The 27049-nt window shown below is 42.9% G+C and overlaps 2 protein-coding genes across 4 annotated transcripts in view; one reads left to right on the forward strand and one right to left on the reverse strand.

Moving 5' to 3' along the window:
• The window catches only part of TEK (TEK receptor tyrosine kinase), a 98186-nt gene extending 90958 nt beyond the window's left edge, over window positions 1-7228 (forward strand). For all 3 annotated transcript variants that reach the window (XM_047699695.1, XM_047699693.1, XM_047699694.1), the window contains 5 exons: window positions 1300-1370; window positions 2400-2440; window positions 3328-3424; window positions 5316-5415; window positions 6247-7228. In XM_047699695.1, coding sequence (XP_047555651.1) covers window positions 1300-1370; window positions 2400-2440; window positions 3328-3424; window positions 5316-5415; window positions 6247-6321 — 384 coding nt within the window. In that variant the 3' untranslated portion in view covers window positions 6322-7228. The remainder of the gene's footprint in view (window positions 1-1299; window positions 1371-2399; window positions 2441-3327; window positions 3425-5315; window positions 5416-6246) is intronic.
• Window positions 7229-7268: 40 nt separating this feature from the next.
• LOC125083338 (putative exonuclease GOR) lies at window positions 7269-25668 on the reverse strand. Its single transcript, XM_047699696.1, has 7 exons — window positions 25522-25668; window positions 24802-24920; window positions 20955-21059; window positions 19189-19304; window positions 13363-13497; window positions 10830-10948; window positions 7269-7339 (listed from the first exon to the last, which is right to left on the reverse strand). Exons 1-5 carry the CDS (start codon window positions 25544-25546, stop codon window positions 13428-13430), a joined length of 435 nt encoding a protein of 144 aa, XP_047555652.1. The 5' UTR covers window positions 25547-25668; the 3' UTR covers window positions 7269-7339; window positions 10830-10948; window positions 13363-13427.
• Window positions 25669-27049: the final 1381 nt, after the last annotated feature.

The following is a 27049-nucleotide window of genomic DNA, read 5'->3' on the forward strand; positions in this document are numbered from 1 at the left end:
AGTCATTGGGAGGTATGAGGTCAGAAGCTAGCAGGTACCTAGAAGCAAAGACAAGACAGAAAATGTTGATGATGCCTTCCATTCCTGTGGAGGGGAAGAAGCAGCTAGGAAAACAGGTCGGTGGTGGGGAGTGGTGGGCATGGAGTGGAGGGAGGCATGAATGTTGAGGATACACTGAAGAAGGAGGTTTGAGAAGAGACAGTTTTATAACTGACCTGTAAGGTAACAATCAGGACTTACGATTGGAAAGAGCTTCAGAATATCACTACTTCACAAAGATCTAGGAGACAAGAGCACGTTCAGGAATAGTTTTTGCAGTCCAGGGCACAGCTGGTCTCAGGATGGTTGGTCTGGGAGAATACCTGCTCCTGTTTCAGGGGGGCTGAAAAGACCCCCCCACATAGTGCTGCTGTTGCCCCACCTCTTGGCTACTGTGGGCTGAACCACCACTGTTGGAGCTTGGACAAAACCCTGGAAGGGAGGCAGCCATCTCTCAGTAGGGCCCATGAGATTCTCTTGGTGGGTCTTTAGGAAGGGAGCCCCCAGACCACTGTAAAACTAGGACTAAAACCTAGAAGTCAAACTTCTCAGTGTCCAGTCCACATTCATTTTTCCCAGGTTGGACTTAAAGAAATGGGGACAATCTGGATGGAGTCAGGGCCGGGCCCCCAAAGGATGAGTGTCCCTCACGACACTCCAAACCCAGTGAAAACTGCACTGACAGGAAATTATTTCTTCCTCCACTGATGTGCATGTGCACCGTTCCCTTTGGTCTGAAATGCTCTTCTCTCCCCAGGCCACCTGCTGAACCTACACATCTTACAGGACCCAACTCCGAGGTCCCCTTGTCTGAAAGTCTGCCCCATCTCCTTCAGGCACAGTTGGTCATGTGACATGGCCTGAGCCTTTCCCACCTTACAGTTTAATTCCTGGTTTCTCTGCCTCCCTCCCCTTTCAAGCCTCTGAGAGCCACAAAGTGAATAAATGAAATGCCCACCAAGAGGGCACACAGCCGTCCACACACGTACATGCCCATGCTTATAATTCTTCTTTATATAAAACTCCTGTAGGGATTCCTTGAAGTAAGCAGGGCTTAATCTTTGCATGTCTTTGAATTTGAGAATGTTCTTGTGCGTGGCACATACACAAACAGCAATTCCTGATTCTACCACCCCACATGTCTGGGAATTCCAAGTAGAGTTCCCTGTGGGCTTGGGTGAAGCAGGGCTCCAGGCAAGTTACATGCCTTGGGCAGGGTCCCTGTCTTGACTAAGTGGCATCTCACTTTGTTCTCTCCAGGGAAGGCTCCCGGTGCGCTGGATGGCGATCGAGTCACTCAATTACAGTGTATATACAACCAACAGTGATGTGTGAGTACGCCTTTTATTTTGAGGGTTTTCTTTTTTCCCCCAGGAAAGTAAGCATTTGACAGAGGTCTTAACGAGAGGCAGGAATATGCCTCTCGTAGAAGAAAGCTTCCTCTGTAGAAGAAAGCTAGTCAGTAAGCCCAGGAAATAAATTGTCTACAAAATGCAGCCTCAGAGTAGATAGACTGTTCTCATGGTCTAAGATCATTGGGGGCAGGTTGTGGGTTTCCTTCCGCCTGTCAAGGGGAAGTGGTGACTTCTCAATCACCAGAGAGTCAAGGGGCATGTGGGGTTTCCTGTGGCTCCACATCCCCGACTGAGTTCCGTATACAGGTGGGGGGTGAGGGGGCAGCCCAGACTAGCTGCTGGGGTCAGAGGTGGCAGGGACAGAAGGCAGGCTGGGTCTAGAGAATGTCTCTGCTCGCAGCCTGCAGGGACGAGTCTCAGGCTGGCGGTGGGAGGGAGGTTTGGGAGTGAGACCTCGGCCGTTTGGCCCACAACTTTATTGACAGCAGGAGAAACTGAGGCCTCGAGGGTTGAGGTGACTTGTCCAGGAAGTTTAGCTTCTGCCTGGGGAAGGGCGGGGGGCTGGCGAGTATTTGTGTCCTCACTGCGTGCAACATGCCTCTGGGGTGTTCTCTCACTTCCTGTGACCGAGGCAGCAGCTGGTGTCCCCACTTTCCGAACACATGAAGAGGCCTCAGGCGGTTGAGTAACTTGTCCCAGGTCATGCGAGTGTCAAGGTGGTAGAGCTGGAATTTAGTCTGTCAGCTTGGACTTGGCCCTGCCGCCCTGACACTGTCCCGTGCTCTCCGCCGGAAACGAGTGGGGGCTCTAACGCGGTTTCCCTGTTAGAATCCTGACCTTGGCCGAAGAGGAGAGAAGCACGTGCCCCCGCGGGGCCCTGTCCCAGGGAGCGCACACTTAACACTTCCTTTTCGGCAAAGTGTCAGTCACCCTGACTTTTGAGGCAGGAAACTAACCTGTCAGCTTGTCTGCTGGTGATTGGTCTCCCCGTTGTGTCCCCTGCAGGTGGTCCTACGGAGTGCTGCTCTGGGAGATCGTTTCCTTAGGTGAGTGTCCATGTTCATCTATGGCGAGACTTCAGGCGCCCGGAGCCGGCCCTCCCGGGCCCCCTCACTGTAATTTCAGCAGTGCCATTTTTACGTATTTCTGTATTTACGTGGCACCACCGGATAGGACTGGGAAATAGAATTTGATAGGTTTCTGTCTGTTTTTCCTGTTTTTCTTTTTTGAGAGCCCTGTTATTTAATGTCATACCTGATACTAACAACCTGGTGGCTGTGAGCTACACTAGAGCTTGTCTCTGTGGGCGCAGGGATGTCCCAGAACCATCGCTTGTACAACTTGAAGATGGCACACTACACAGCCGTGAGAAGTCCTTTCCGAAGGCCAGTTAATAGCTTGTGAAAACGCGTGTGTCAAAACCCAGCAACTGCCTTACACTAGGGCCCCGTTGTGTAAATACTGCCCATGAAAAACCCGGAAAGACTACACCAGAGTGATACACACTATTACTTGCTCTCTTCCTACTTTTTTGTATTTTCCAAGTTTTCTATCATTGGACAGTAACTATTACAGATCAAACAGGAAGTGGGTAACCTAATGGCAGACTCCCAAGTAGGGAAAAGATACTGCTCATTGGTACGCTAGACAAGTTGTGTGGGCTGACTCAGGGAGGAGAATGGCCCTGAGTAGAGTAATAGCCCTGTGAGCCCTGAGCTGGATCTTTCCACAGAGGGGATGGCCACCCTCTGATGCGGTTGGTGGCATCTGGACAGCTGTGCTGTGTGGTGGGTTTGCTCAGACGGGAGGGTCACACTGGGTGGGCACCTCCCTTGACACACCCTTTCTCCCCGTCTCTCTGCTTGAGAGGCTTAAGGCAGGAGACCCCATGTGCCAATTAGCAGGGCCTGAGGGTGACATGGTTTTCTTCCAGGTGGCACCCCCTACTGTGGGATGACATGTGCAGAGCTCTATGAGAAGCTGCCCCAGGGCTACAGACTGGAGAAGCCCCTGAACTGTGATGACGAGGTGTAAGTCAGGCTCCGCGCTGGGGCCATTTCATCTTGACCTCCCCCACATTTCTTGAACACACAGACTCTCATGGAAGGGGTGTCTGATTCATACACACGTCACCATCCCAAACAGCCAAAATAGAGGAGGAGGGTAGGGGGCTCCTTAAACTCAGAGCATGGTGCAGTGGGCAGGGAGTGAAGAGCTTTATCGGCATAGAAATCCAGTAGGAATTTAAGGCAGTGATATCAGGAAGGTGGGAATGAGGAAAGGCCCCAAATGCAGAAAAGATCTGAAATTCATAAATAAATGTATGAAACCTTGAGGCTAACCTTGGAGAGAGAGATTTCAGAGCTGTGACGTTAGGAAGATGGATTTTTTTTTTTTAATCACAGAATCTTGATTCTGCAAGGATCATTTTCCAGGAAATAAGAATTATTCCCCAGGGAAGAATGAGTAGCTTTTGTGAAACCACCATTCCCAGAATTCCCTGAAGGAGCTGCTGCCTGAAGCGTGTAATGTGAAAGGGCAAGGCGCTAGGTTCGGCAAAGAATTTATTATCCACACAGAGTTACTTTCTGAGAAAGCGTGTTATTCCTTAGGTCTCTGGTACAAGAGGCATGAACCTAGACCATGCTAGGTTGCTAGACTTCTGTGCCTGTAAGTTTCCCTTAAGACATTTATTCCCTGGGACGCCTGGGTGGCTCAGTGGTTGAAGCCTCTGCCTTCGGCTCAGGTCATGATCTCAGGGTCGGGTCCTGGGATCGAGCCTCACATGGGGCTCTCTGTTCAGCAGGGAGCCTGCCTCCTCCTCCTTTCTCTCTCTGCCTGCCTCTCTGCCTACTTGTGATCTGTCAAATAAAAAAAAAAAAAAGACATTTATTCCCTATGTGAAATTTTGAGCCCTACCCCCCAACATTGCTTCTTTAAAAAAAAAAAATTATTAACATACAATGTATTATTTGCCCCAGGGGTACAGGTCTGTGAATCATCAGTCTTAGAAACATCACATCACTCACCATAGCCCATACCCTCCCCAATGTCCATCACCCAGTCACCCTGTTTGCTGCCTACCCCTCAGCAACCCTGTTTGCTTCGTGAGATTGAGAGTCTCTTAAGGTTTGTCTCCCTCCCAACCCCATCTTGTTTCATTTTTTCCTTTCCTACCCTCCACAGCCCCCCAGCCTGCCTCTCAAATTCCTCATATCAGAAAGATCCTACAATAGTCCAATAGTCCGACATTGCTTCTATAGGTCTAGAGTGGGTCCCAGGAATCTGCATTTTAATGCAAGTGGTTCTGACCACATTGGGGGGTGTACTGCCTTAGACCAGTGCTTCCACACGGTGTTCCCGGGACATACAAGATGCAAATAGGTAATATAAGAGGGAAGGAATTCTGTGGTCGCTGACGTGGGGCAAGCTCCAGGTTAAGTCAGGTTACACGGGTTTTTTTGTTTGTAAGGGCAAGACTTCTCAAGCTTTGACTCTGCTACTCCCTAAGGGGGAGACGCAATTGGTGGGAATCTTGCAAATTTATTACAGCATGGAGTCTTTAAAAAAAAAAAAAAAAAGAATTATTAACATTTTGAGAGCTGTGGCATTCCAAGGGAAATGCTGCCCTAGATGCACGCATGAGTTGGTTCTTTCCAGGTCAGGAGAGCTGAGACCAAGATCCCGCAGGAATGGTACTCAGGATGGGTACTAGTTTTACTGACAGAAGAAAGGCGGACCGGCGGGGGGAGGGGGGAGGCCAGAGAGAAACTCGATGCTCTACTTTTGTGCTGCTGTTTAAGCGCAGATGCCCATGTGTGAAATGGCTCCCTCTCTTATCTCGTTTTGGTGCCCCACAGCAGGACAGGCCCAGGACTGAAGCAGAGTCAGAGTTCACTGCTTAACCCTTTGTGTTCACAGGTATGACCTCATGAGACAGTGCTGGCGGGAGAAGCCCTACGAGAGGCCCTCGTTTGCCCAGATCCTGGTGTCCTTGAACAGGATGTTAGAAGAACGCAAGGTGAGCACGGAGTTTCGGGCAGACTCTGGAGTCACAGTTCATCACGTCCCCCATGGTTAAAAAGAAACAGCTGATACAGTTCAACAAGGTGGTCTGGGCACAGCCTGAGGCAATAGAGGGACATAAAGGACGTGGCCCCCAGCTCTGAGGATGTTACAATGTCTGAGTTAATCAGATTTCCATAAAAGAGAGAGTCACTTGGTAGGACAGATAGAATTACCTCAGAGTTAGAAGGCACCTCATCAGTAATGGAGCCTGACTCTTGAATTTTGCAGAAGGAATCTATACAAAGAGGGGAGAATGATGTGTCCAAGGGCACACAGCCGGGAACTGGTACAGCCTGGTCTGCAGGTCTCTAGGGGGTAAGGACAGGAATTCTATAAAAAGGTCCAGCAGGTGGTTGGCTGTACAAATCTGAGGTTGAAAAGACAAATCTAGGTTATGGAACTGGACGGAAAGTTACCACCACCCGAGTGGTAATTAAACCAGAGATGTGGGTGAGGTCAGAGAGAAATGGGGACTGAGAACGATCCTGAGAGACTGGGACATTTCCAGGGGGACCACACCGGGACAAGAAAGAATGGCCTGGAGATTGAGGAGAGTACAAGAGTGAAGTCTTAGGTGCAGAAGGCCAGGGATGCATTTCAGGAAGAAAGCCAGCAAATACAACATGGGGACTGAGGACAGAAAAACATCCCCCAGGTACCTAGTATTTGAATCAAAACAAGTTAAGAAAACTAGGGTCTGATGATTCCTGCCCCTGGCGGTGGCAGAACACTGTTAGACCACTGTTCTGGACACTGTTGTTCTAAACCACTCTTGCTCTCGTAGACCTATGTGAATACCACGCTTTATGAGAAGTTCGCCTATGCCGGGATCGACTGCTCAGCTGAGGAGGCCGCCTAGAACAAGTCACACCCATCCGTACATAATGTTGCCCCTTCCCCGGCCTGTCAGACCCTTGATGCCAAGAAAGCCAGCAAGACTCTACCAAGAGAGGGGACACAGAATATACAAATGTATATATATTGCTGTATGTCTGGGACGAAACCACAAAAACCCGTGCGTGTGAATCTGTAGGACCCTTCGACTCTACTAGGACTGTATATACCGTTTTGAGTAAGAATGTGCTGAACTCAGAATGCCTGTTTGTGGTTTCATATGCAATAATATATTTTTCTAAAAATGGACTTTACAGGAAGGTGTGTGAATACAATTACTATGATGCCTAACTCATTATCATTCTGGATTTTTTTTGATATTTACCTTCATAGTGAATGCTGTAAAATGTTTTGCTGTATAGAAGAAAGATGTTAATAAATGTCACACCAACCCTGATGGCACCGGTGAGGAAAGTGGGGGAAAGAGGTTAGTTCTATCAGGACATAGTTGAACATTTAAAAGGGATTCTTCAATTCCTCAACTGTAGAAGCCATTTCAATGTCATTTGCTCATTGGACCCTGCTGTCATGTGTGTCCAGAACCCACGAGTCAATCCAGAGTGCTACCATCTAAAAGGGGACTCAACTCTCCTTCAGTGTGCATCTAAGGAACTTTAAAGAAGTACAAGTTTGGTAAATCAATGGGATTTAGTTTTAGTTTCTCTGGTGACAGCGCTTTGTGTATTTTAAGAAATCGAGTAGGACGCCTGGGGCTCTATTTGGAAGACATGTGACATTCGTACCAACAGAACACCACGTACTGCTCATTGTAAAGTTCCCGTGTTGATCAGCTGTGAGTCTGCGGTTTATATGGTAGGCACACATTGCCGTGAGATCTCATAGTAAGTGAATAAATGTCTTGCGTACCTGTTTTTTGTCTGGGAGTGTTTCTCCTAGGTCATGCCTGATGTCCAAGTTCCCGCCCTCCAGCTGTGTCGGTGAGATGCCCGTAGTGCGGTGGGTGGGGACTCCAGCTGGCAGGACTGAAAACATCGAGAAGTGTTCGGGCGAGCCCATTTTCTTGTAGCAGCGCTCTGTGCCCCCAGTAGTGCGACAAGGTCCACTGCGGGCTTAGGACAGCGGTCTTTTTTTTTTTTTTTTTTTTTTAAAGATTTTGACAGACAGAGATCACAAGTAGGCAGAGAGGCAGGCAGAGAGAGAGGGGGAAGCAGGCTCCCTGCTGAGCAGAGAGCCCGACGTGGGGCTCGATCCCAGGACACTGGGATCATGACCTGAGCCGAAGGCAGAGGTTTTAACCCACTGAGCCACCCAGGCGCCCCAGAACGGCAATCTCTTAACTGGGATAGTGTGAAATCGGTCGACACAGAGCATAAAGTTCCCTGTTCCTGTCACTTGCTCCACCTCGTGTGTTCAGAGACGATAGCAGGGCCCTTTGTTCCCAACGGCGTTCTCCAGCGGAGAGCACACACGCAAGGCTGCTGGCAGACCGAGTCAGCAGCCGGAAACGGGGGGAAGAGCCCTTGACAGGTCCAGGTATCTGCACTGGCTCCTTGGGCTTTTTACCACATGTTGTGGAGATAATTCTGCCAGCCCCTGGTTTGAAAGTACATGGAACTGAGCAAGGAGGACCTGAAAATGCAGATAATCCCTTCATTGCATATGGCATTGGAACAAATCTCCCCCCCCCCAATAGTCTTTCTTCATTACATATTACTTAAATTCATAATGATCAAAATTTGTATTATTTTACTTTACATCAAGTACATGACAAGAGAGATGGCTGAGAAGTACCTGGGACAGCAAGAAAAAAATGTTCAGGCATCACTGAGTTACTTGTAAGTCACAACACGAAGGCAGCCAAACTGACGTACACTTGAGGGCATCTCCTCACAAGCAACCGTCAGAAGGTAGCAGGTGTACTTCCCACCAGAGGCCCTCCTATTAATTGCTCTGACTCTCCTGTACTATTGGCAGTGAAACCTTTGTAATTTTGTAGCATGCTAGCAACATTAATACTGAAGATTCGTACTCAAGGGTAATCAAACTGAATCAGGTCAGGTACTTGCCCATAATGAGAAAGCAAGAAAGATGGAGCTAACTCCTCAAAGGAATGAGACAGTCTGGCACTGAGAACACAGGTTAGTGTGTTCAGAAGATCCCTAGGACACTGCCTGAAAAAAATAAGTTGTGAATTAAAATCCAGTCACAGTACACCAGTTAGAATACAAACATTACCCAACAGCCAAATGACCCAAAGCTTTATGTTAACAGAGTACACTGGAAAGTTTACATTTACTTTGTGAGGAAAATCTATTTATATATGAGACCTTAAAAAAATGTGTTAGGTAATGACAGTTTTCGGTATTTGGAGAGAAAGAAGTATACGTAACCAGAGACGTGACCCTTGAGGAGGTCACTGCTCAACTGTAAACCATACTCCTTTGTAAACCTGTCACCCTAGATCCATCAAGAGGAGTCGAAAATTCAAAGCAACTTAATCCTCCCCATTAACCACCCCCCACCCCACTCACAACTTTAGAAATGAACCGTGGAAATTGAAGAAAAAGGTCAAGAAACTTCCTACGGTCATAGACCCAACTCTAATGCCAGCCGCAGAGGCATCCCTGAAACCACACTGCAGGTATTTAAGATCTGCTCGGGCAGAGCGATCACTCCTTTCCTTTCAGGTCTTCTTTCACCTTCCAGAGAACCAGTTCCATCTAGGTGGTTGTATTTTCACTTGAACTATGACCTCCAAACATTACAGAATAGAAGACAAAGTGTTAGACCCACAATGACTGCATCCATGATACTACCCACAGCGGTTCTCAAAACGAAGCCTTGAGTTCATGTTTATAAAAAATTAACACTGGGTACTTACCAACACATGATTCTGAATGCTTTGTAAAGATTATACATAAATCTAGGGGCACCTGGGTGGCTCAGTGGGTTAAAGCCTCTGCCTTCAGTTCAGGTCATGATCCCAGGGTCCTGGGATCGAGCCCCACGTCGGGCTCTCTGCTCCGCAGGGAGCCTGTTTCCTTCCCTCTCTCTCTCTGCCTGCCTCTCTGCCTACTTGTGATCTCTCTCTGTCAAATAAATAAAATCTTAAAAAAAAAAAAAAGATTATACATAAATCTAGATTAGCAAACACTCCCTTTTCCTACGGAGGCTCTCCCCACATTGTCGCTACCTTGCTGTGACAAGATAGCACATTGCTACCTTCTCTGTAAACCCCTTTTCCAGAAAACAACAAAGTGGGAGGTATTAGTAAAAGATCTGGCAAAAAGCCAAACATAGACAGTGCTAGAAAAAGTGCAAGTCTCTATACAGAGAATGACCCGAAATACAAGTGGATAAAATTTACCCCAAACATAAAGCCTACAGTTCTGATGAGAATAATAAATGATGTAGGAGGTTAAATGAGAAATCATATGATCACCATGTCTAAAATGGTATGGTATTTTTCATTTGTGTTATTCTGGAAAAAATGGGGTAGTATATGTTTATATAAGCTGTTTTTTGTTAAGTGAAATATTTTCCTAAGGTTCAAGACGGTTTTCAATAGAACACATTACATTTGATAATAGAATATTGTGGGAATTTTTTGAGATATATTTTTAGCAAAACAGATAAAGACCCACTGTGAGGCAGCAGTAGTGTCTAACAGACGAAGAATCAAAGAATAAAGACCATAGGGTACAGCTGGTATGTTGTACAATTAATGACACTGTCAGAAGGCCTTCCCATGTCTTAGTCATCTTTAGAAACACAGCACTGTAACAAATTTTAAAATAGGCAGAATTAGTTTTCTCAGAATTCTCTATTGTGCCAAAGAGGAGCCTACATGGGTATGAGTGAATGTACAGAGTAACCTCCCTTCCAAGGCAGATACTGCTCAACTGTGCATATGGCAATGCCACTAACAGGGTAGTTGTAGCTATACTCAATGTACTTGACTAACGTGTTTACTGTTGGGTGTATTTCATCAGAAAAAAACAAGATGTTATGAGAGCAAGCTATACACCAAGCCAGTACAAATCACATGCACATATGATGAAATCTATTGAATTTAAACAGTAGTTTTTCTAACACAACACACACAATTTACTCTGGGTGAGATGACCTGACCCCAGTACATTTTGGAATCTCATTTAATGAAAAGCTGGTATGAAAAGAGGTACCCAGCAAAATTTAGACTGGAATTAGACCTCCACACCAATTGAAGTTTTATACATGAACTCCAAGACCAGGCAACTTGCTGAACAGCGACCTGGCCACCATTTTCTGGCTGTTCTGGTGCCTGTGGAAGATCCAGAATGACACCAGGCAGGGGGCATTTGAGTGGGGTCTACATACGCAGATGCTTTAGGGCCCTCCACCCTAGCAGGAATCCGTAAAGAAAAACCTACCTTAAGCATTTCAGGGAGCAAAGCTTTTACCACGAATCCCATGGTTTACTCAAGTCAGACTTAGGATCCTGATATTAATCATGAGTGAACAGGCTCTTACCACAGTCCTGAATGATTCTCTGCAGGTGGTCAGCCACTAGACGAGAGGGATCTTTTGTGAGGCAAACCTCGCCGATGAGGAAACAGAACTGTCTCGTCCACAACTGAAATAGCAATTAGCTGTCAAGTGAATGAGAAAATGCTATCAGAAGCTCTCCCCCAAAAATAACCACACTGATCGCAGCAAAGATCATTGTAGAGGGAGAACTATGCTCCGCGAGCAAGGAACGTGAGGCAGCTGTGACCTATCAGTCACTAAGCTCTCCACATAGATTATCCAGTACAACTTGCAGACCAACCGAATGGGGTAGATATTTTATTGTCCCTTTTATGACATTGGCCCTTGTTACAGCCCAGGGAACTGCAACTCTGGGAGATGAAGGATGGAGTTAGGAGAGTCCCGGGGAATCGAACACAAGCAGTCTGACTTGTGGATCCACTTTCCTGCTGGAAGCACCACCAGGGGGCAGCATGTGCAGACAGGTTCCAACCAAGACGGGTAGATGCAGAGCCAAGCTCCTCTCACCCTGGGACGCCGCTGAAGGGGACCCCCTCAACTTAGCACATGTCCCATCACATATTAGTGTTTACGTGTCTGCGTCTGGGGAGGCAGCACGGACAAGGACCCTGTCCCATCTATGTCCAAGTTTCCTGTGCTTATACATGAACAATGATGCATACATTTCCACTGAAGTTCATAAAGCAGACAATAGGATAAAAAGCAGAGCAGTCAGATAACTGAGTCTAGAAAGTGAGGTACCAGTTTGGATTCTTGCGGAGGGGAGCTGTATTTTGAAAGGAGCATGGAAGAAGATGAGCTTCAAGAGTAATTTAGAGACTCACTGAAAAATGAGGAGTTGGAGAGTTAACAGTAAGCACCTAGTACGCCATGTTTAAGAAGTACTGTAAAATTTCCTTTAATGAGTCAACTACCAACTAGACACCAGTTCCTGGCTGTGGGGTATTGAGTAAATAAAAGAAGATGGTGGTAGAAATAGAGGAAAACGGGAAAATCCATGAGTTATCTGGGCAGAAGAAACGGACTGATTACAGTGAAGAATCGTGACAGTTTAACATTTTCTGATCCAGGAGACAGATGGAGTAGAATGGTTCCTGAAAAAGGAGGGACAGAGTCATGGTGAGAAGTTCAGTTTGAGCGGTGAGGTCTCTGGGCCACAGAAGGACATCCCTGGAATAACTTTCTCAAAGGCAACTTAGGTCTGTTCCCACCTCTCTTTCCACATAGTTTGGTAGGTCTGGGTAGAGGCACACCCCAGTCTTACCTGGCACGTGCAAAGACAACACTGCTATGGGAAACAGATCTATACTTTGAATGCCAGGTGCTTTACAGAGAACGAGGTTGACATTCACCTATGAAATTTAAATAGCTATATTTGTATTCTTGCACTAAAGAAGAACTAGCCCTTCTCAGCATGAAGGTAAGTCCTGGGGGTGGCTAAAACAATCAGCAAATGTCTCCAAAGTTCAAGAGCTGTGCTATACAAGTGGTAGGCCACCAGTTGCATGTGGCTGTTTAAATTTAATAAAAATGAAAAAAATCATCTTCTCAGTCACATTAGACATACTATAAATGTTCAATAACCAAGTGTGGTTAGTGTCTACCATAGTAGGTAGTGGAAAATATAGAAAGTTCTACTGGATACCAGTGTTCTAGAACAGAGGTGGCCACCAACCTCTTCACAGTGTCAAGCTATAAATATTTTGGGCTTGCAGACCACACAGTCTCTGTTGTGACTCTTTAACAATGCTGCTATAGCATGAAAGCAGCCACAGAAAATACAGAGGTGAATGGGGGCAGTGGGTCTAACAAAAATATTTGCAAAACTAGGTGGCCAGCACCAGCTGCAGTGTTTGGACTCCTGTTCTAGAGCAAAGAATAGATAATGTTAACCTGAAGTATATTAAGGCATAGATTTTTCAAGTCTATCATGCCAAGAAAAATGAACATGACATTTGATTTTGAGCCTACCTGTAAGACCTACCTGGACTTAACACGAAAAAGTATCTCCAAGGAGGTGAATAAAATAACCTGTTAGATAAACTTAGTCTCACCCATTTGAATATTAAAGATAATATCAAACAATGATTTTGGTTTAATTCTAACTAATGGATTTTCTTTTTGATCTGGATGAGCCAAATGACTTTAGCTGTCTTACACTGCTTCTGGTTTTTGTTTTTTTTTTTTTATTTGACAGAGAGAGATCACAAGCGGGCAGAGAGGCAGGCAGAGAGAGAGGAGGAAGCAGGCTCCCTGCTGAGCAGAGAGCCCGATGCGGGGCTCGATCCCAGGACCCTGCGATCATGACCTGAGCCGAAGGCAGCGGCTTAACCCACTGAGCCACCCAGGCGCCCCTGCTTCTGGTTTTTGATGGTTGGACTGTATTATCAACATGGACAGCAATTCTTTCCTTCTTAGTTAACAGGGCAAATCGACCATCAATGATAACGCAATAGTAAGGACTACCATCTTAACTCATACTGTTCTGTAAAAGTAGGAGGCTGTAGTTCTTCACCTTAAGAGCATACAGACTCTGTTCAAAGCTATGTCCAATTAGTACGGTGTCAGCACTGAACAGGTTCAACAGGGTGGCTTGGACATCTGGATCGATATTCTAGTGTTCCTCAGGTCATCTTCAACACCAGAAAACCTGCCCCAGTAAGAAACACAATACAAGAAGGCATCTCGCTGGATTTCATCCATTAGAGTTAGAACACATCACTGACCCAACATGACAAACATTCACTGAACAAAACAATGATCTTACTTATGATCATCAGCTATCCTTTACCAGCTTATATTTATAAAATGTAATGTGGATTAATTAATGTAAAGCTGGGACGGGGGAGACATTAGTTCACAGAGTTCCTTTGAACTCTCTTTGTATAATCTGAGTTTTAGTCCCCCATTTCAAGTAAGCCTCAAAGAGCCACCACGGAGAACAATATGGAAGTTCCTGAAAAAATTAAAATAGCATTACCATAGGATATAGTAATTCCACCACTGGGTATTTACCCAAAGAAAACAAAACCACAATTTGAAAAAGACACATGCAACCCTATGTTTACTGCAGCCTTACTTGTAATAGCCAAGATATGGAAGCAACCTAGGTGTCCACTGATGGATAAAGGTGTGGTACACACACACACACACACACACACACACACACACACACACGAATGTTATGCAGCATTAAAAAAGAATGAGATCTTACCATTTATGACAACATGGATGGACCTAAAGGGTATTATGCTAAGTGAAATAAGTTAGACTGAGTTTTCAGTCACATGTGGAATAGACCTATAAAAATAGAGAGCTAATGGTTGCCGGATGGAAGGGGGATGGGAGGATGGCCAAAATGGGCAGATGGGAGTGGGAGATACATGCTTTTAGTTACAAAGTAAATTAAGTTCTGGGAATAAAAGGTATAGCATGAGGAGTATAGTTTATAATTTAGTAGTGTTGTGTGGTGATACTTGTGAGCATAGAATAATGGAGAAATGTTGAATCACAGTCTTTTATACCTGAGACTAATGTCACATTGTGTGTTGACTATACTCAAATAATAAAAAATAATAAAGCCTAACTATGAAATATGGGTAGCATGGAAGAATCCTAGGGAGAGGTCAGATAACCTAAGTTTGAACTATGCTATGACTCTACTACTTACTTACATTTTTTTTTACTGTTTTATTTATTTTTTTAATTTTAACTTCAGGATAGTTAACATACAGTGTTACATTAGTTTCAGGTGGATGATATAGTGATTCAACAATTCTATACATTACTCAGTGCTCATCATGGTAAGTGTACTCCTACTCCCCTTCACCTCTCCCCCATTCCCCCCCTTCCCTCTGGTAACCATCAGTTTGTTCTCTATAGTTAAGAGTCTGTTTATTGGTTTGTCTCTCCCTCTTTTCCCCCACGATCACTAGTTTGGTTTCTTAAATTCCACATATGATTGAAACCATATGGTATTTGTCTTCCTCTGACTGACTTATTTCCCTTGGCATTATACTCTCTTGTTCCATCCATGTTGTTGCAAATGGCAAGATTTCATTCTTTTTTTTATGGCTGAATTATACACACACACACACACACACACACACCATCTTCTTTACAGTTACTATATTTGATTTTCAGAAAGTTACTTAACCTTCTGGTCTAGTCTTATCTGTAGAGTTAATTACCAATCTTAATGGCTTATGAGGACCAGTGAAATACATGCAGAAAACTCTCCAGTGGCTTTCATGAAGCCCATTCTAAATAACTGTCCAGAAGCATGGCTACTTCTATGCTTTACTGTGATTTAGGAGAAAACCACAAGATAAAAGTACCTTTTTTTTTTTTTTAAAGATCTTATTTATATGACAGAGAGACAGCAAGAGAGGGAATACAAGCCAAGGGAGAGGGAAAAGAAGATTCCCTGCCGAGCAGAGAGCCCAATGTGGGCTCGATCTCAGGACCCTGGGATCATGACCTGAGCCGAAGGCAGATGCTTAACAACTGAGCTACCCAGGCACCCCTGGGAAGGTATTTTTAATTTAAAGTGTATATTGATATTATTGTCCCCTGTGAACAAAATATATATGGCTCAACTTTTATTTAACATAGTATAGGAAGTATTAGCTAGAGCAACAAGAACATGATTTTATATATAGACAATCCAAAGACTCCACCAAAAAACTGTTAGAATAAATGAGGTCAGTAAATTTGCAGGGTCCAAAAATCAATATACAAAAGTCTATTATATGTTTATACATTAATAATGAAATTTCACTTAAAAATTAAGAAAATCCCATTTACAGCATCAGAAAGAATAAAATACCTAGGAATAAATTTAATCGAGGAGGTAGAAGACCTGTACACTGAAAACTAAGACACTGATGAAAGAAATCAAAGGGGATAGCAGTAAATGCAAAGATTTTCCATGCTCATGGGTTGGAAGAACACTGTAAATATTGCCATACCACTCAAAGCAGTCTACACATCCAATGCAATCTGTATCAAAATTCTAACGGCATTTTCCAAAGAAATAGAACAAACGATTGTAAAAATTTGTATGGAACTACAAAAGATCCAGAATAGCTAAAGCAATCTTGAAAAAGAACAACAAAGTTGGAGGCCTCACACTTACTGATTTCAAGCAATATTACAAAGCTATAGTAATCAAAACAGTATAGGGTATTGGCATAAAAACAAATGCAGAGATCAATGAAACAGAATAGATAGCCCAGAAATAAACCCATGCATTTATGATCAATTAATCTAGTACAAAGAAAGAATGACTACACAGCGGAGAAAGGATGGTCTCTTCAATAAGTGGTGTTGGGAAAATTGGACAACCACATGCAAAAGAATGAAAGTGGACTACCATCCTATACCTCACTCAAAAATTAACTCAAAATGAATTAAAGACTTGACTGTAAGACCAAAACCACAAAACTCCTAGAACAGGCAAAAAAAAGCTCCTTGATATTGGTTTTAGACATTTTTTTTTTAATCTGACTCCATAGGCGATAGCAACAAAAGCAAAAATAAACAAATGGGACCACCTTAAACTAAAAAGCTTTTGCACAGTTAAAGATACCATCAACAAAATAACCCACAAAATGGACGAAGGTATTTGCAAATCATTTATCCAATGAGTGGTTAATACCCAAAGTATATGAAGAACTCCTGCAACTCAATAACAACAACAAAAAAATCCCAAACAACCTGATTAAAAAATGGGCAGAGGATCTGAATAGACATTTTTGCAAAGATACACAGACGGCCAACAGACTCATGAACAGATGCTTGATATCACTCATCAGGGAAATGCAAATCAAAACCGCCATAAGATACCACCTCACACCTGTTAGAATGGCTACTGTTAAAAAGATAAAAAATAACAAGTGTTGGTGAGGATGTGGGGCAAAGGGAATCTTTGTGCACTGTTGGTGGTAATATAAATTGGTGCAGCCAATATACCACCAGTATACAGTATATATGGTGCATAGCCATATACTATGAAAAACATGGAGCTTCCTCAAAAAATTTAAAACAGAATTACCATATGATCCACTAACTATACTTCTGGGTATTTGAAGAATATGAAAAGCATGAACTTGAAAAGACGGATGTACTCTAGTGTTTATTGTAGCATTATTTTCAACAGCCAAGATATGGAAACGACCTAAGTAATCACTGATGGATGAATGGATGAGAAGATGCAACATAATATCTACAAAGAAATACCACTTAGCTCTATAAAAGAATGAAATCTTGCCATTTGTGACAACATGGATGAAACTTAGGGTATTAGACTAAGTGAAATAAATCAGAGCAAGATAAACACTGTATGATTTCACTTATAGGTAGAATCTAAAAAAAAAGAAAAATCAACGAACAAAACAAAACTCAGATACAGAGATCTGAATGTCTGAATGGTGGTTTCCAGAGGGGAGGACTATTGGGGGTAGAAAAAAATGGGTTCAGGAGACCAAGAGGTACAAATTTCCACTTTTAAGTCAAGAGGTTGTAATGTACACCATGGGGACTATAATCATTAAGACTGTACTGTAAATTTGAAAGTTGTCTAAAAAGCAAATCTTCGAAGTTCTCACAAGGAAAAAGTTTTTAAACTTTGTATGGTGACAGATGGTAACCAGTCTTATTTTGATCATTTCACATGCGAATGACAAATCATTTTACTGTATGTACACCTGAAACTGATAATGTATGCCAATTATACTTGAATAGTTAAAAAAAAAAGATACCTAGCTCCATCATCAAGCTTAGGGAATTTGATAAATAATCAAATATTTGGATTAAGAGGAAATTATCATGGGGTACTTGGGTTTATTTTAAAACATTTTTAAAAAATTCAATGCATTGAATGTATTTGAACTTTTTTTGAGACTCAAAAATTATTTATAATGCAAGCCCTTCAGTTATCATTTTGTCACTATGAGTATCAATAATTACCAAATATTTCCAAAATGCAGTTAGGAAAGATCCCATTAAAACCATTCAAGTATAAGTACCATTGGAAGTATAGTAACGTTAAGTATATTACAATTTTGTTTGTCAATATACCCCAATAAAGCTGGGAAAAAAAAACAGTTAAATTGATAGGACTATTTAAATGTGGCAAAAATGAGTAGGAAAAAAAAAATCCAAAGAGATCAGGAGAAAGATTAGTATACAAATATTAGTATTTTCTGATCATAGCAATCTTTACTAAGTTTTTATGCATATAACCATTTTTTATGAACTGTGAGGGAATTTAGGTTTAAAATGCTTATTAGAATTCTCTATATATATTCTCAATATTTATCATCAAAACAACTTTTAATTTACATGACCACTTTGCTTTGTTGTGTTCCAAAATTATGGACATATACACATTATATATTATATGATATATACTTTATATACAATATTATGTAAGATAGTATATATACTATACTATATTATGTATACTATATACATTATTATATATACCATATATGTGTACGTGTATACACAAGTCATATTTGTTTATATATATAAACAAATCATATATATATACACACACATAATTGAGTAATTTTAAGTACTTTTGGAGAATGTGTTAAATTGAATAAATACAGTAACATCAATAATAGACACTTCTTATTCTAAAGTGAAAATTTAGATCCTTGCCATTTTATATTTGAGGAAATATATAAATAGGTCATGTTATATGGCTTATAAACCTTTAGGAAACCCAAATTCAACTGATCAGTGATATCACTGGTGTTTCATATGAAGTTTTAAAAAATTAAAGTCACATCTATATTGTACCACTTCAAGTTAGCACTGAGTTTGGGTCAGAAATACATTTTATTTTAATAATAATGATTCACAGAATAGAATCTGCACTGAACCATTACTTTGCATGCCATATCAAAGCCATGTATACTCAGGGACATGTCTACAAGATTGCAGAAATTTTTATCCAATGGGAATTTTTACTGAATGGAAATGGCAAATAGGGCATTTTCAAAAGGAACTGATTAATGATGGAACAATGAATAAAATAATGTATTCAATGTTTTTTACCTCTCTAGCTCCTACCTATCACTTCCACATGTCAACACCATAAGGGCTGAAAACCTATTATTTAGGGCTGTAACATGGGGTCTAACACAGTGTCTGTCTGCATAATTTTAGCAAGGTACTCCATAAAATATGAATGTTTTTGAACAAATGAATGAACTAAAGGAAAATAGTGTAACTCCTGCTGTAACATTGACTCAATAAAAGTATTAAGCTAAAACTCACCTAAACTACATGTTGAATATTCTACATTCTCAAAGTCAACCCTTTTATATACCTGGTGTTATAGTCAATGACTTCTTCATCTGGTTTCACAAATGTATCATAGACCACCTGGAGGCTAGGATCAACCACGGTCACTTGAGTAAGTTCCAAACCTTTGGCTGTACAGCACTATAAAGGGGGACATATTAAACTTACATAGCATATTGAGTAAACATTTTAACATCTGAGATATCACAAAGGAGTATTTCTGACTAGAATAGACAATTTAGTATTATTTGGATTTCTAACAAAAGCCAGTCTGATAGTCTTACAAAAGATATTCCAAACTTTTATTTTTTCTTTAATGTTAGTAGTATTTCTGCTAATAAAATAATTCCATTTTCTTGGCCTAGTCTTTATGATTATTTTTATTAGAATCAGTGCTATCCAGTAGAACATTCCATGATGACCAAATGTTTTATTTCTATGCTGTTTAATATGGCAGCCAGTAGCCACAGGTCTGAGGGGTGCCTGGGTGGCTCAGTCAGTTAAACATATGACTCTTGATTTCAGCTCAGGTCATGATCTCAGGATCTTGAGACCAAGATCTGCACTGGACTCTGTACTGGGCATGGAGCCTGTTTGGGATTCTCCGTCCCAGGGCTCCTGGGTGGCTCACTTGGTTAAGGGTTTGCATTTAGTTCAGATTATGATCCCAGGGTCCTGGGATCCAACCTCGCATTGGGCTCCCTGCTCAGTGGGAAGCCTGCTTCTCTCCCTCCCCTTCCCCCTGCTCATGATCTCTTTCAAATAAATAAATAAAATCTTAAAAAAAAATTCTCCCTCCCCCCATTTGCCCCTCCCCCGCTTGCATGTGTGCTCCCTCTCCCTCTCTCTCGCTCTCTCAAACAAAATGAAATATGGCTAGTGTGACTGAGGAACTGAGTGTTACCATATTGGATAATGCAGTTAAAGATCTTACTCAATGAAAAAAAGAAAATCTTTACCATAAATGTATAAACATGGCATTGTAGAAGACAGCATAGCAAGGATACTGGATTTCAAAGCCTGAAGCAGCCTTAATTGTTTCTAGTTAAAGACCCATGCTTCAAACTGAACAATGCCTTATATATTTATCATAATTAAACTCTACAAATCTGCTCTCCAAATATACTACAGGGAATAAAAATTTTATGTTTTGGGAGAGACAACTCTTCACATGATGTTTGACACATCCAATGTACTTTCCCTTATTTTAGTATATCTGATTCTCACAGTAACCATGGAGTGATGATTAACCCCATACTTCACAGGTTAGAGCATCTGGGACTCTTGTTCAGGGGTGACCATGGGGGAGGGGTGGAGGTTCCAAGGTCATAGGATTCCAAGTTCTGTTTGTTCCCTACTTTTTCGTATTGATTCTTATATGAATAAAAGTCCCTACAAATATTTTACTGTCTCTATAAACAATAGTGTCTGAAAAATTTATTCAAGTTTTTATGTTGATTCTGGGGATAACAGCACTATTTATAGTATTCTCCACCTATATAATTTTGGCAATTTGAGGAGTAGAACCACCATTGGTAATAAAGAAAAATTAATAGCCCAAAGGAGGACCAAGGGTCAATTCCTGGCTCTATCCCTAAGTATAGGAAAGTGGCCAAGTGGCCTGACTCTCTTCAGCTTCAGTTGTTTCTGAAAATACATGAACTACACTGCAGAGCTATGTGGGATGGGGATAAAGCCCAGTGAAGTACTGTCATACTATGAAGGGTGCGACACCATAATTTCCTTATAATTACTCCAAGAAGGGTAAGCGAGAAAACACTGATACACCACCTCACAACTCACAGCAAATACACAAGGATTACCATCGGCAGGTGGGCACTTGAGGGAAGTCTTCACGAAGCCCTCTAGGTTTTCTTTCCGGTCATCAACATGAAGCTAAAATAAACAGGGCCCAATAAATTACTGTATATTCCTGCAGGGAAGATTATGCTCATAGAAATCTCATCAATTAAAAATTAGTTAATGAATTCTTTCCAATTCTTTCAAAGGCTTCTTAATCTCTGGAGACAAACCTCTGATCCTGACCCAGGCAGCGGTCGTGGTGACAAGCCCTACCTTAGCAACCGGACACCCAGCAGGTCCAAGGACGCATTCCTAACAGCTGTACTGTGTCTCTAAGCCACTAAGGACTACAAACCAGAAACAAATAAAAATCAAAACAGCCCAACTCTATAAAGCAGAAGCAGACCTCACTCCCAGGTCTTACCTTCAAAGATCTTTAAGGACACTGCTGTGCGTGTGATCTGATGTTACCACTCCCCATAGTCCTAGTTCTAGATATTCCATAATGAGCAGAAAAATCAACTCCTGGAAGCAGAGTTCTTATGGGTTCCACTTTGATGAAGTACAATTACCAATGTCCTGAACACTTTCTATTCCCTTCCTTCCTCTTTCCCTCATTTTTGTCCTGGTACCTCAGCAATCCTCTGGCATCATTTTTCTAAGATTTTAATGTATTTATTTATTGAGAGAAAGAATGTAGGCACATGAGAGTAGGGCTGGGGCAAAGGGAGAGGGAGAAAGAATCTCAAGCAGACTCCGTGCTGAGTGGGGAGGCCCACAAGGGGCTTGATCCCAGGACCCGGAGATCAGGACCAGAGTCAAAATCGAGAGTCAGACGCTTCACTAGCTGAGCCACCCAGGTGCCCCTAGTGTGGCTTCTTTATTCTGCTTTGACTTTACCTCAACTATCTTTTCAACCTTCTCTACTCCTTGACCTTCTCTCTCTACTGGAGCCCTCTGGTTGAGGGCTACCAACTACCAGCTTCTCCCTTCCCATGTCTGAGCTGTTGATCTGACCCAAGAAATATCACCCAGTTTAACAGTCTGAGAGCGCAACACAGATGTCCCCTCCAGCCTTGGCTAGACCTACAAAACCCTGATGCCCTCTTCTTCTGGATCTTTTTTCAGGCATATGCACATTTTCACAGCCATAACCCCAAGCCTTCATAACTCTTTTCTTACCCCACTCCCATATGCCATCCCATCTGTTTCCTTATCCACCTCAGCCCATTTCCCTCTGGCCAAGACAACGTTCTCTCAACTGCTACCTATGAAATCCTTCTGCCTCCAGTGGTTTCTGCACCAGTTTTCCTATAAAATGTGGTTAAGACTGACTTTCCTAAAACACATGTTCATTATATCACTTTGCTCAAGTTGTTCCCTTGCACATGACTGATCAAATGCAAATTTCTCAGGCTGGCCCCGAAGGCTCTTGCTTACCCAGGTTTACCTCACTCATCCAGTCTTGACATCCCACAGCTCCATCTTACTTCCTCCCGGGATGAGGAAGGGAGGCGGAGATCCAGTTTTAACACAGCATTTATTATAAGCCAGGACTTGCACATGCCAGCTCACCAAATTGCCACACAAAGCTCATTCTGTGAAGGTGGAACCAAAAGCTCAGAAAGCTTAAGTAACTTGACCAATGTCTTAGAGGAAGTCAGTGGCAAAAAATCCCCAAATCTTAGGTCTGCAGACTCTAGAGTCCTCGTTCTGCTTTTTATGCTGTATCGCCTGGTTAGCCCAACCGGTCTCCCTGCTACACTGACTCTTCCTGCGGCATCTTCCTTCTTTGTTCTCCTCCCTTGGGAATTCACAATCCCTCCACCCTGTGAAACTAAGCCCTCCATGCTCTAAACACTCGGGCCAAACCTGCCTGATTTACTTTATTCTTTATCCACATATTTTTTTCTGTCATTCAATCAAGCCAACTGTTCTGTTATCTTCTTCATAGTATTTTGTACATTCACTTATATTCATGCCCATCTCTACATAATACATAAATAATTCTACATAAATTCTACATAAATAATTCATGTGTCCACGCACCCACCCAAAGATTTACTGACAGTCCCTATGCGTTAGTACCATGCTAAGTGCTGGGGATACAATAGGGAGAGAAATCAGGAACGGATGGGCATCCCTCCTAGAGCTTACAGTCTTTCAGAAAGGGCAGATAAATGACTAGATTGTTATTAAATATGGTTACATGCTCTGAAAGCAAGAGGCCCAGAGCTGGGATTCGGCTGGGAAAGGATGGAGGAGTTAAGCAGAGACACAGAGGGTAAGAAGGACCCAGCCATAGCACAAGCACAGGGAACAACAGGGAAGGAGGCTCTGGGCAGGTGGGCGGGGTGGGGATGGCTAGGAAGGGAACAAGGAACAGGGTGGAAGATGGGGGCAGAAGCCGAATCAGGCAGGGTCAGCCAAGAAACCAAAGTTGGTTTTCATCAAAGCAGGGCAGAGTGATGTCAAAAGCACATGTGATGTCAAAAAGTTATTCTGGGGGCTTGGGGGTGGGGGTTGGGAGGAGCCATGAGACTGAGCAGGACGACGGTGCAGCAACTGGGGACAGAGATGGGGTGGCCGGGACCTGGGCAGGGGCAGGAGAGGTGGAGCCGCTCAGGCTCAAGCTACATTCCTGAGGGAGAGCAGAGGAGATGTGCACGCTGCCGGGACGAAAATGTGCGCGACAGGGAGACTCCTGAGGCGCCCAGGTTTCCAGTTTGCATAGGCAGACCGCCCAGCTAAGGGGACGGGAGCAGACCTATCATGTTGCAGGGAAGACGGGGGCTGGCAGGGGAAGGGATCAAGAGTTCATGTTCACTCAGCATTGCCAGGCAGAGCGGCAAAGACCATTCCAAGCCCAGCAGATGCAAAGCAGGTTAAGTCCGGGGGGAGGTGACCGCCTGCAGGTCCGTCTGCCCAACTGTCCTGGCCTGGAGTTCCTGAGCTCGCGGGCCACAAGGGGAGGAAGTGGTAGTCAGAGGTGCAGACTTCAGTGGGTGCGGTCTCTCTCTACGGGACCGCATTTATACATACAGCAAACGGAATACTTTATTCCACTTTTCTCTCAACAGCTTGGGCACTGGCTGGTCAACGAAATGCAACAGAGCTACCCAGTACTTGCCTTTATGACTCAGCACCGGGCCAGAGTGGTAGTGACACTCTTCTGCCCTGCTGTGTTTGCCTGCGGGCAACACGCCATGTATTTCCCTACAATGACAAAGTATCTTCCTGGAAGCTCAACCCAAGCAGGAAGTGAGATTATTTGTGAATCTATGGAGAGAAAAGAAGAACGGATGGAAGTGCAGGGAATGAACCGCCCGTGTGTTCTTGGTCATGCATGGACAGCACATGCAGCGCTGACCATGAAGTCACAGGAGAAGTCACAGGGCGACTCCAGGGAATCCTTGCCGGTGACCTGCTCATGGCAGCCCGGGCCCCTCCTCAAACAGGCATCCACCATCTGCCTCCAGAGTCAGCCCAGCACCAGAGAATTGTGGATTTAGCCCCACAGTCAGACTGCAGCCAACTTTATTAACCATGCGTGCTAGCCCATCGTGGCTCCTGAAACAGGATGCAAGTCTTCTGTATTATTTTATCCCTTCCAGACACACAGTGACCTGTACGTACGTTCTAAGTCGCTGAGTGTATATCTGAGCTATTCACTAGACCCATTTCTGAAAAATATTCCTCAAACTGGCCATGATGATGAAAGCAGCTCTTGTCTGAAGGCCTACTATGCGTTTCTGAGGCACACGCTATGCCCAGTGCTTCACATACGTTCCTGGAACAGATGCTCAAAACAACCCGATGGGGTAGCTCGATTAACCCAGAACTGGGAAAACCAAGGCTGGGAGAGGCTAAGTGACTTATCCATATCTAACCAGCATCCAAACCTGGATTTGCCTTCCTCTTTCAGAGCCTGTGTTCTTAACTGGGTGAAGGGGTCTAGAAAAAAAAAAAAAAAAAGGTATCACAAATGGTGAAGATAATCCTGAGAAAAATTCTAAAGATATAAAAGGTATTTTATAGTCACTAAAAAATATTCCTATAACTGCATTTCAAACTCCAATGGACCTAAGATTTGACAGTTGTGGTATCAAGTATCCTATATTTTCTTGTTTTGGGTGGTGGTGGGGGGAAGGAATGGGTTCTAAGTAACCATGCCTAGCATTTAGAGAAAATGTAGAATAATAACACCAGTTGTAAATCTTTTGATAAGAATTCCTAACCAAAGATGTAAAGTATTCAGAGATGACACTGCATATGTGTATGAAGAGTAGTTAGGAGTAAGGACTCCAGAGTCAGACTCCTTGGGTTCAAATCATGGCTCTACCACTTATTTTCAGAGGAAACTCTGACAAGTCATTTGACCTGTGAATGGAGATAATGCTAGTACTTACTGGAAATGATTAATATTCAATACAATAAATTACGAAAATAAAATAAACTACGTAGATAATGGAAATGAAGTGGGAAGGGAAATAGTCCTTTCAGTGTTCCAACCTTAGCAAATAACGAGGATCATTTTTGGTCCCCATAGACTTACTGTCATTCACAAGAGCTTTTGTCATGCCTGGGGTTAAAAGAACACTTCCTGGCTTGTCAGGGTTGGGGTGGGGATAGTTATTTTCCTGTAACTGTTCTTTGGGTTAGAAGGCAGTCTTTCAGAGGTCTGTAAAGAATAATTCCTGTGAGCGCTAAGAAAAAAAAGGGGGGGGGGGCACTGTTCAATAAAACTTAAATAAATACTTTTAAAGGAGTGGTAAGGTTAGAGTCTATTAATCCTTCCAGACATGAAAAGCTAGGATGCTAATTAATATTAAGTAAGGGAGTAGCCTAAAAGAATCCAAGTCTCGGGGCGCCTGGGTGGCTCAGTGGGTTAAGCCGCTGCCTTCGGCTCAGGTCATGATCTCGGAGTCCTGGGATCGAGTCCCGCATCGGGCTCTCTGCTCAGCAGGGAGCCTGCTTCCTCCTCTCTCTGCCTGCCTCTCTGCCTGCTTGTGATCTCTCTCTGTCAAATAAATAAATAAAATCTTTAAAAAAAAAAAAAAGAATCCAAGTCTCCATATCCTCTGACAAAAAGATATATATATACACATACATACACACATATACACATGCATATGAATATACAGACATATATACATATACATGCATACATATATATTGTTCCCTGTATCATATGATGTCCTATACTTTGGGTAAGAGAAGGGAAAGTAAGAATCAGGTCAGTAACAGCCAGTGCATAATACGCATGCCAAAAACTTTTCTAATGACTTCGATTTAAACTTTATATTAACCCAGAAGGGCACACATATTGACCTCGTTTTTATAGACGCAGGGGATGAAGCTCAGGGAAATGAAGACACACGACCAAGGTTACATAGCACAGTTGATTTACAAACTCAGGTGCTCTGGTTCCAAATCATGCTTATTGATTCTCAATAGTCACAGAGATAAGAGTGCAAAAGCTTACAAGCAGGAAACATGGTGACTTTCACACGGGCAAAAGGCACAAATTCAAGGATCTCTTCCCAGCATCACTAACTCTTAAAATGCCTCACACTAATGGATTCTTAAAATTTCTTCTAATATGTTATTTAAAATGGGCAGAATTCGCTAGACCACCTTTGGCAAACCTTTTTATAAAAGGAAGAATTCTTCTGTGTGAGAAGTATTAAGAGATTCTAGAAGCATCTACTTTGTTTCAGACAAGTACTTGGAGGACAAGTACTACCATCTGGTTTTATTCAAAATACAACCAAATTCAAGTAACACCTTTTCTCTAGTTTCTTGTTCCTGGAAATTTGTTATAAATTCAGACTTTGAGGCTGTTCCCAGACCTGCTGAAGCAGAATCTGCATTTAACAATTCCCAGGCAATTACGTGCATGTTGAGTTTGAGAAACAGGACTCTTTCTGACTGGATGTATGTTAGCTCTCATCCTTTCAAAAAAGAGAGGTTGAGAATTCAAATGCTGCCTAAGTATAGCCCATTTCTTCATCTATTTATACTAACTTTTAAAAAGGATATCAAGTATGCATGGTGTGCAGATGATCCTTCATAAACAACAG

Source organism: Lutra lutra, chromosome 13, assembly GCF_902655055.1.
Source record: "Lutra lutra chromosome 13, mLutLut1.2, whole genome shotgun sequence".
NCBI lineage: Eukaryota > Metazoa > Chordata > Mammalia > Carnivora > Mustelidae > Lutra > Lutra lutra.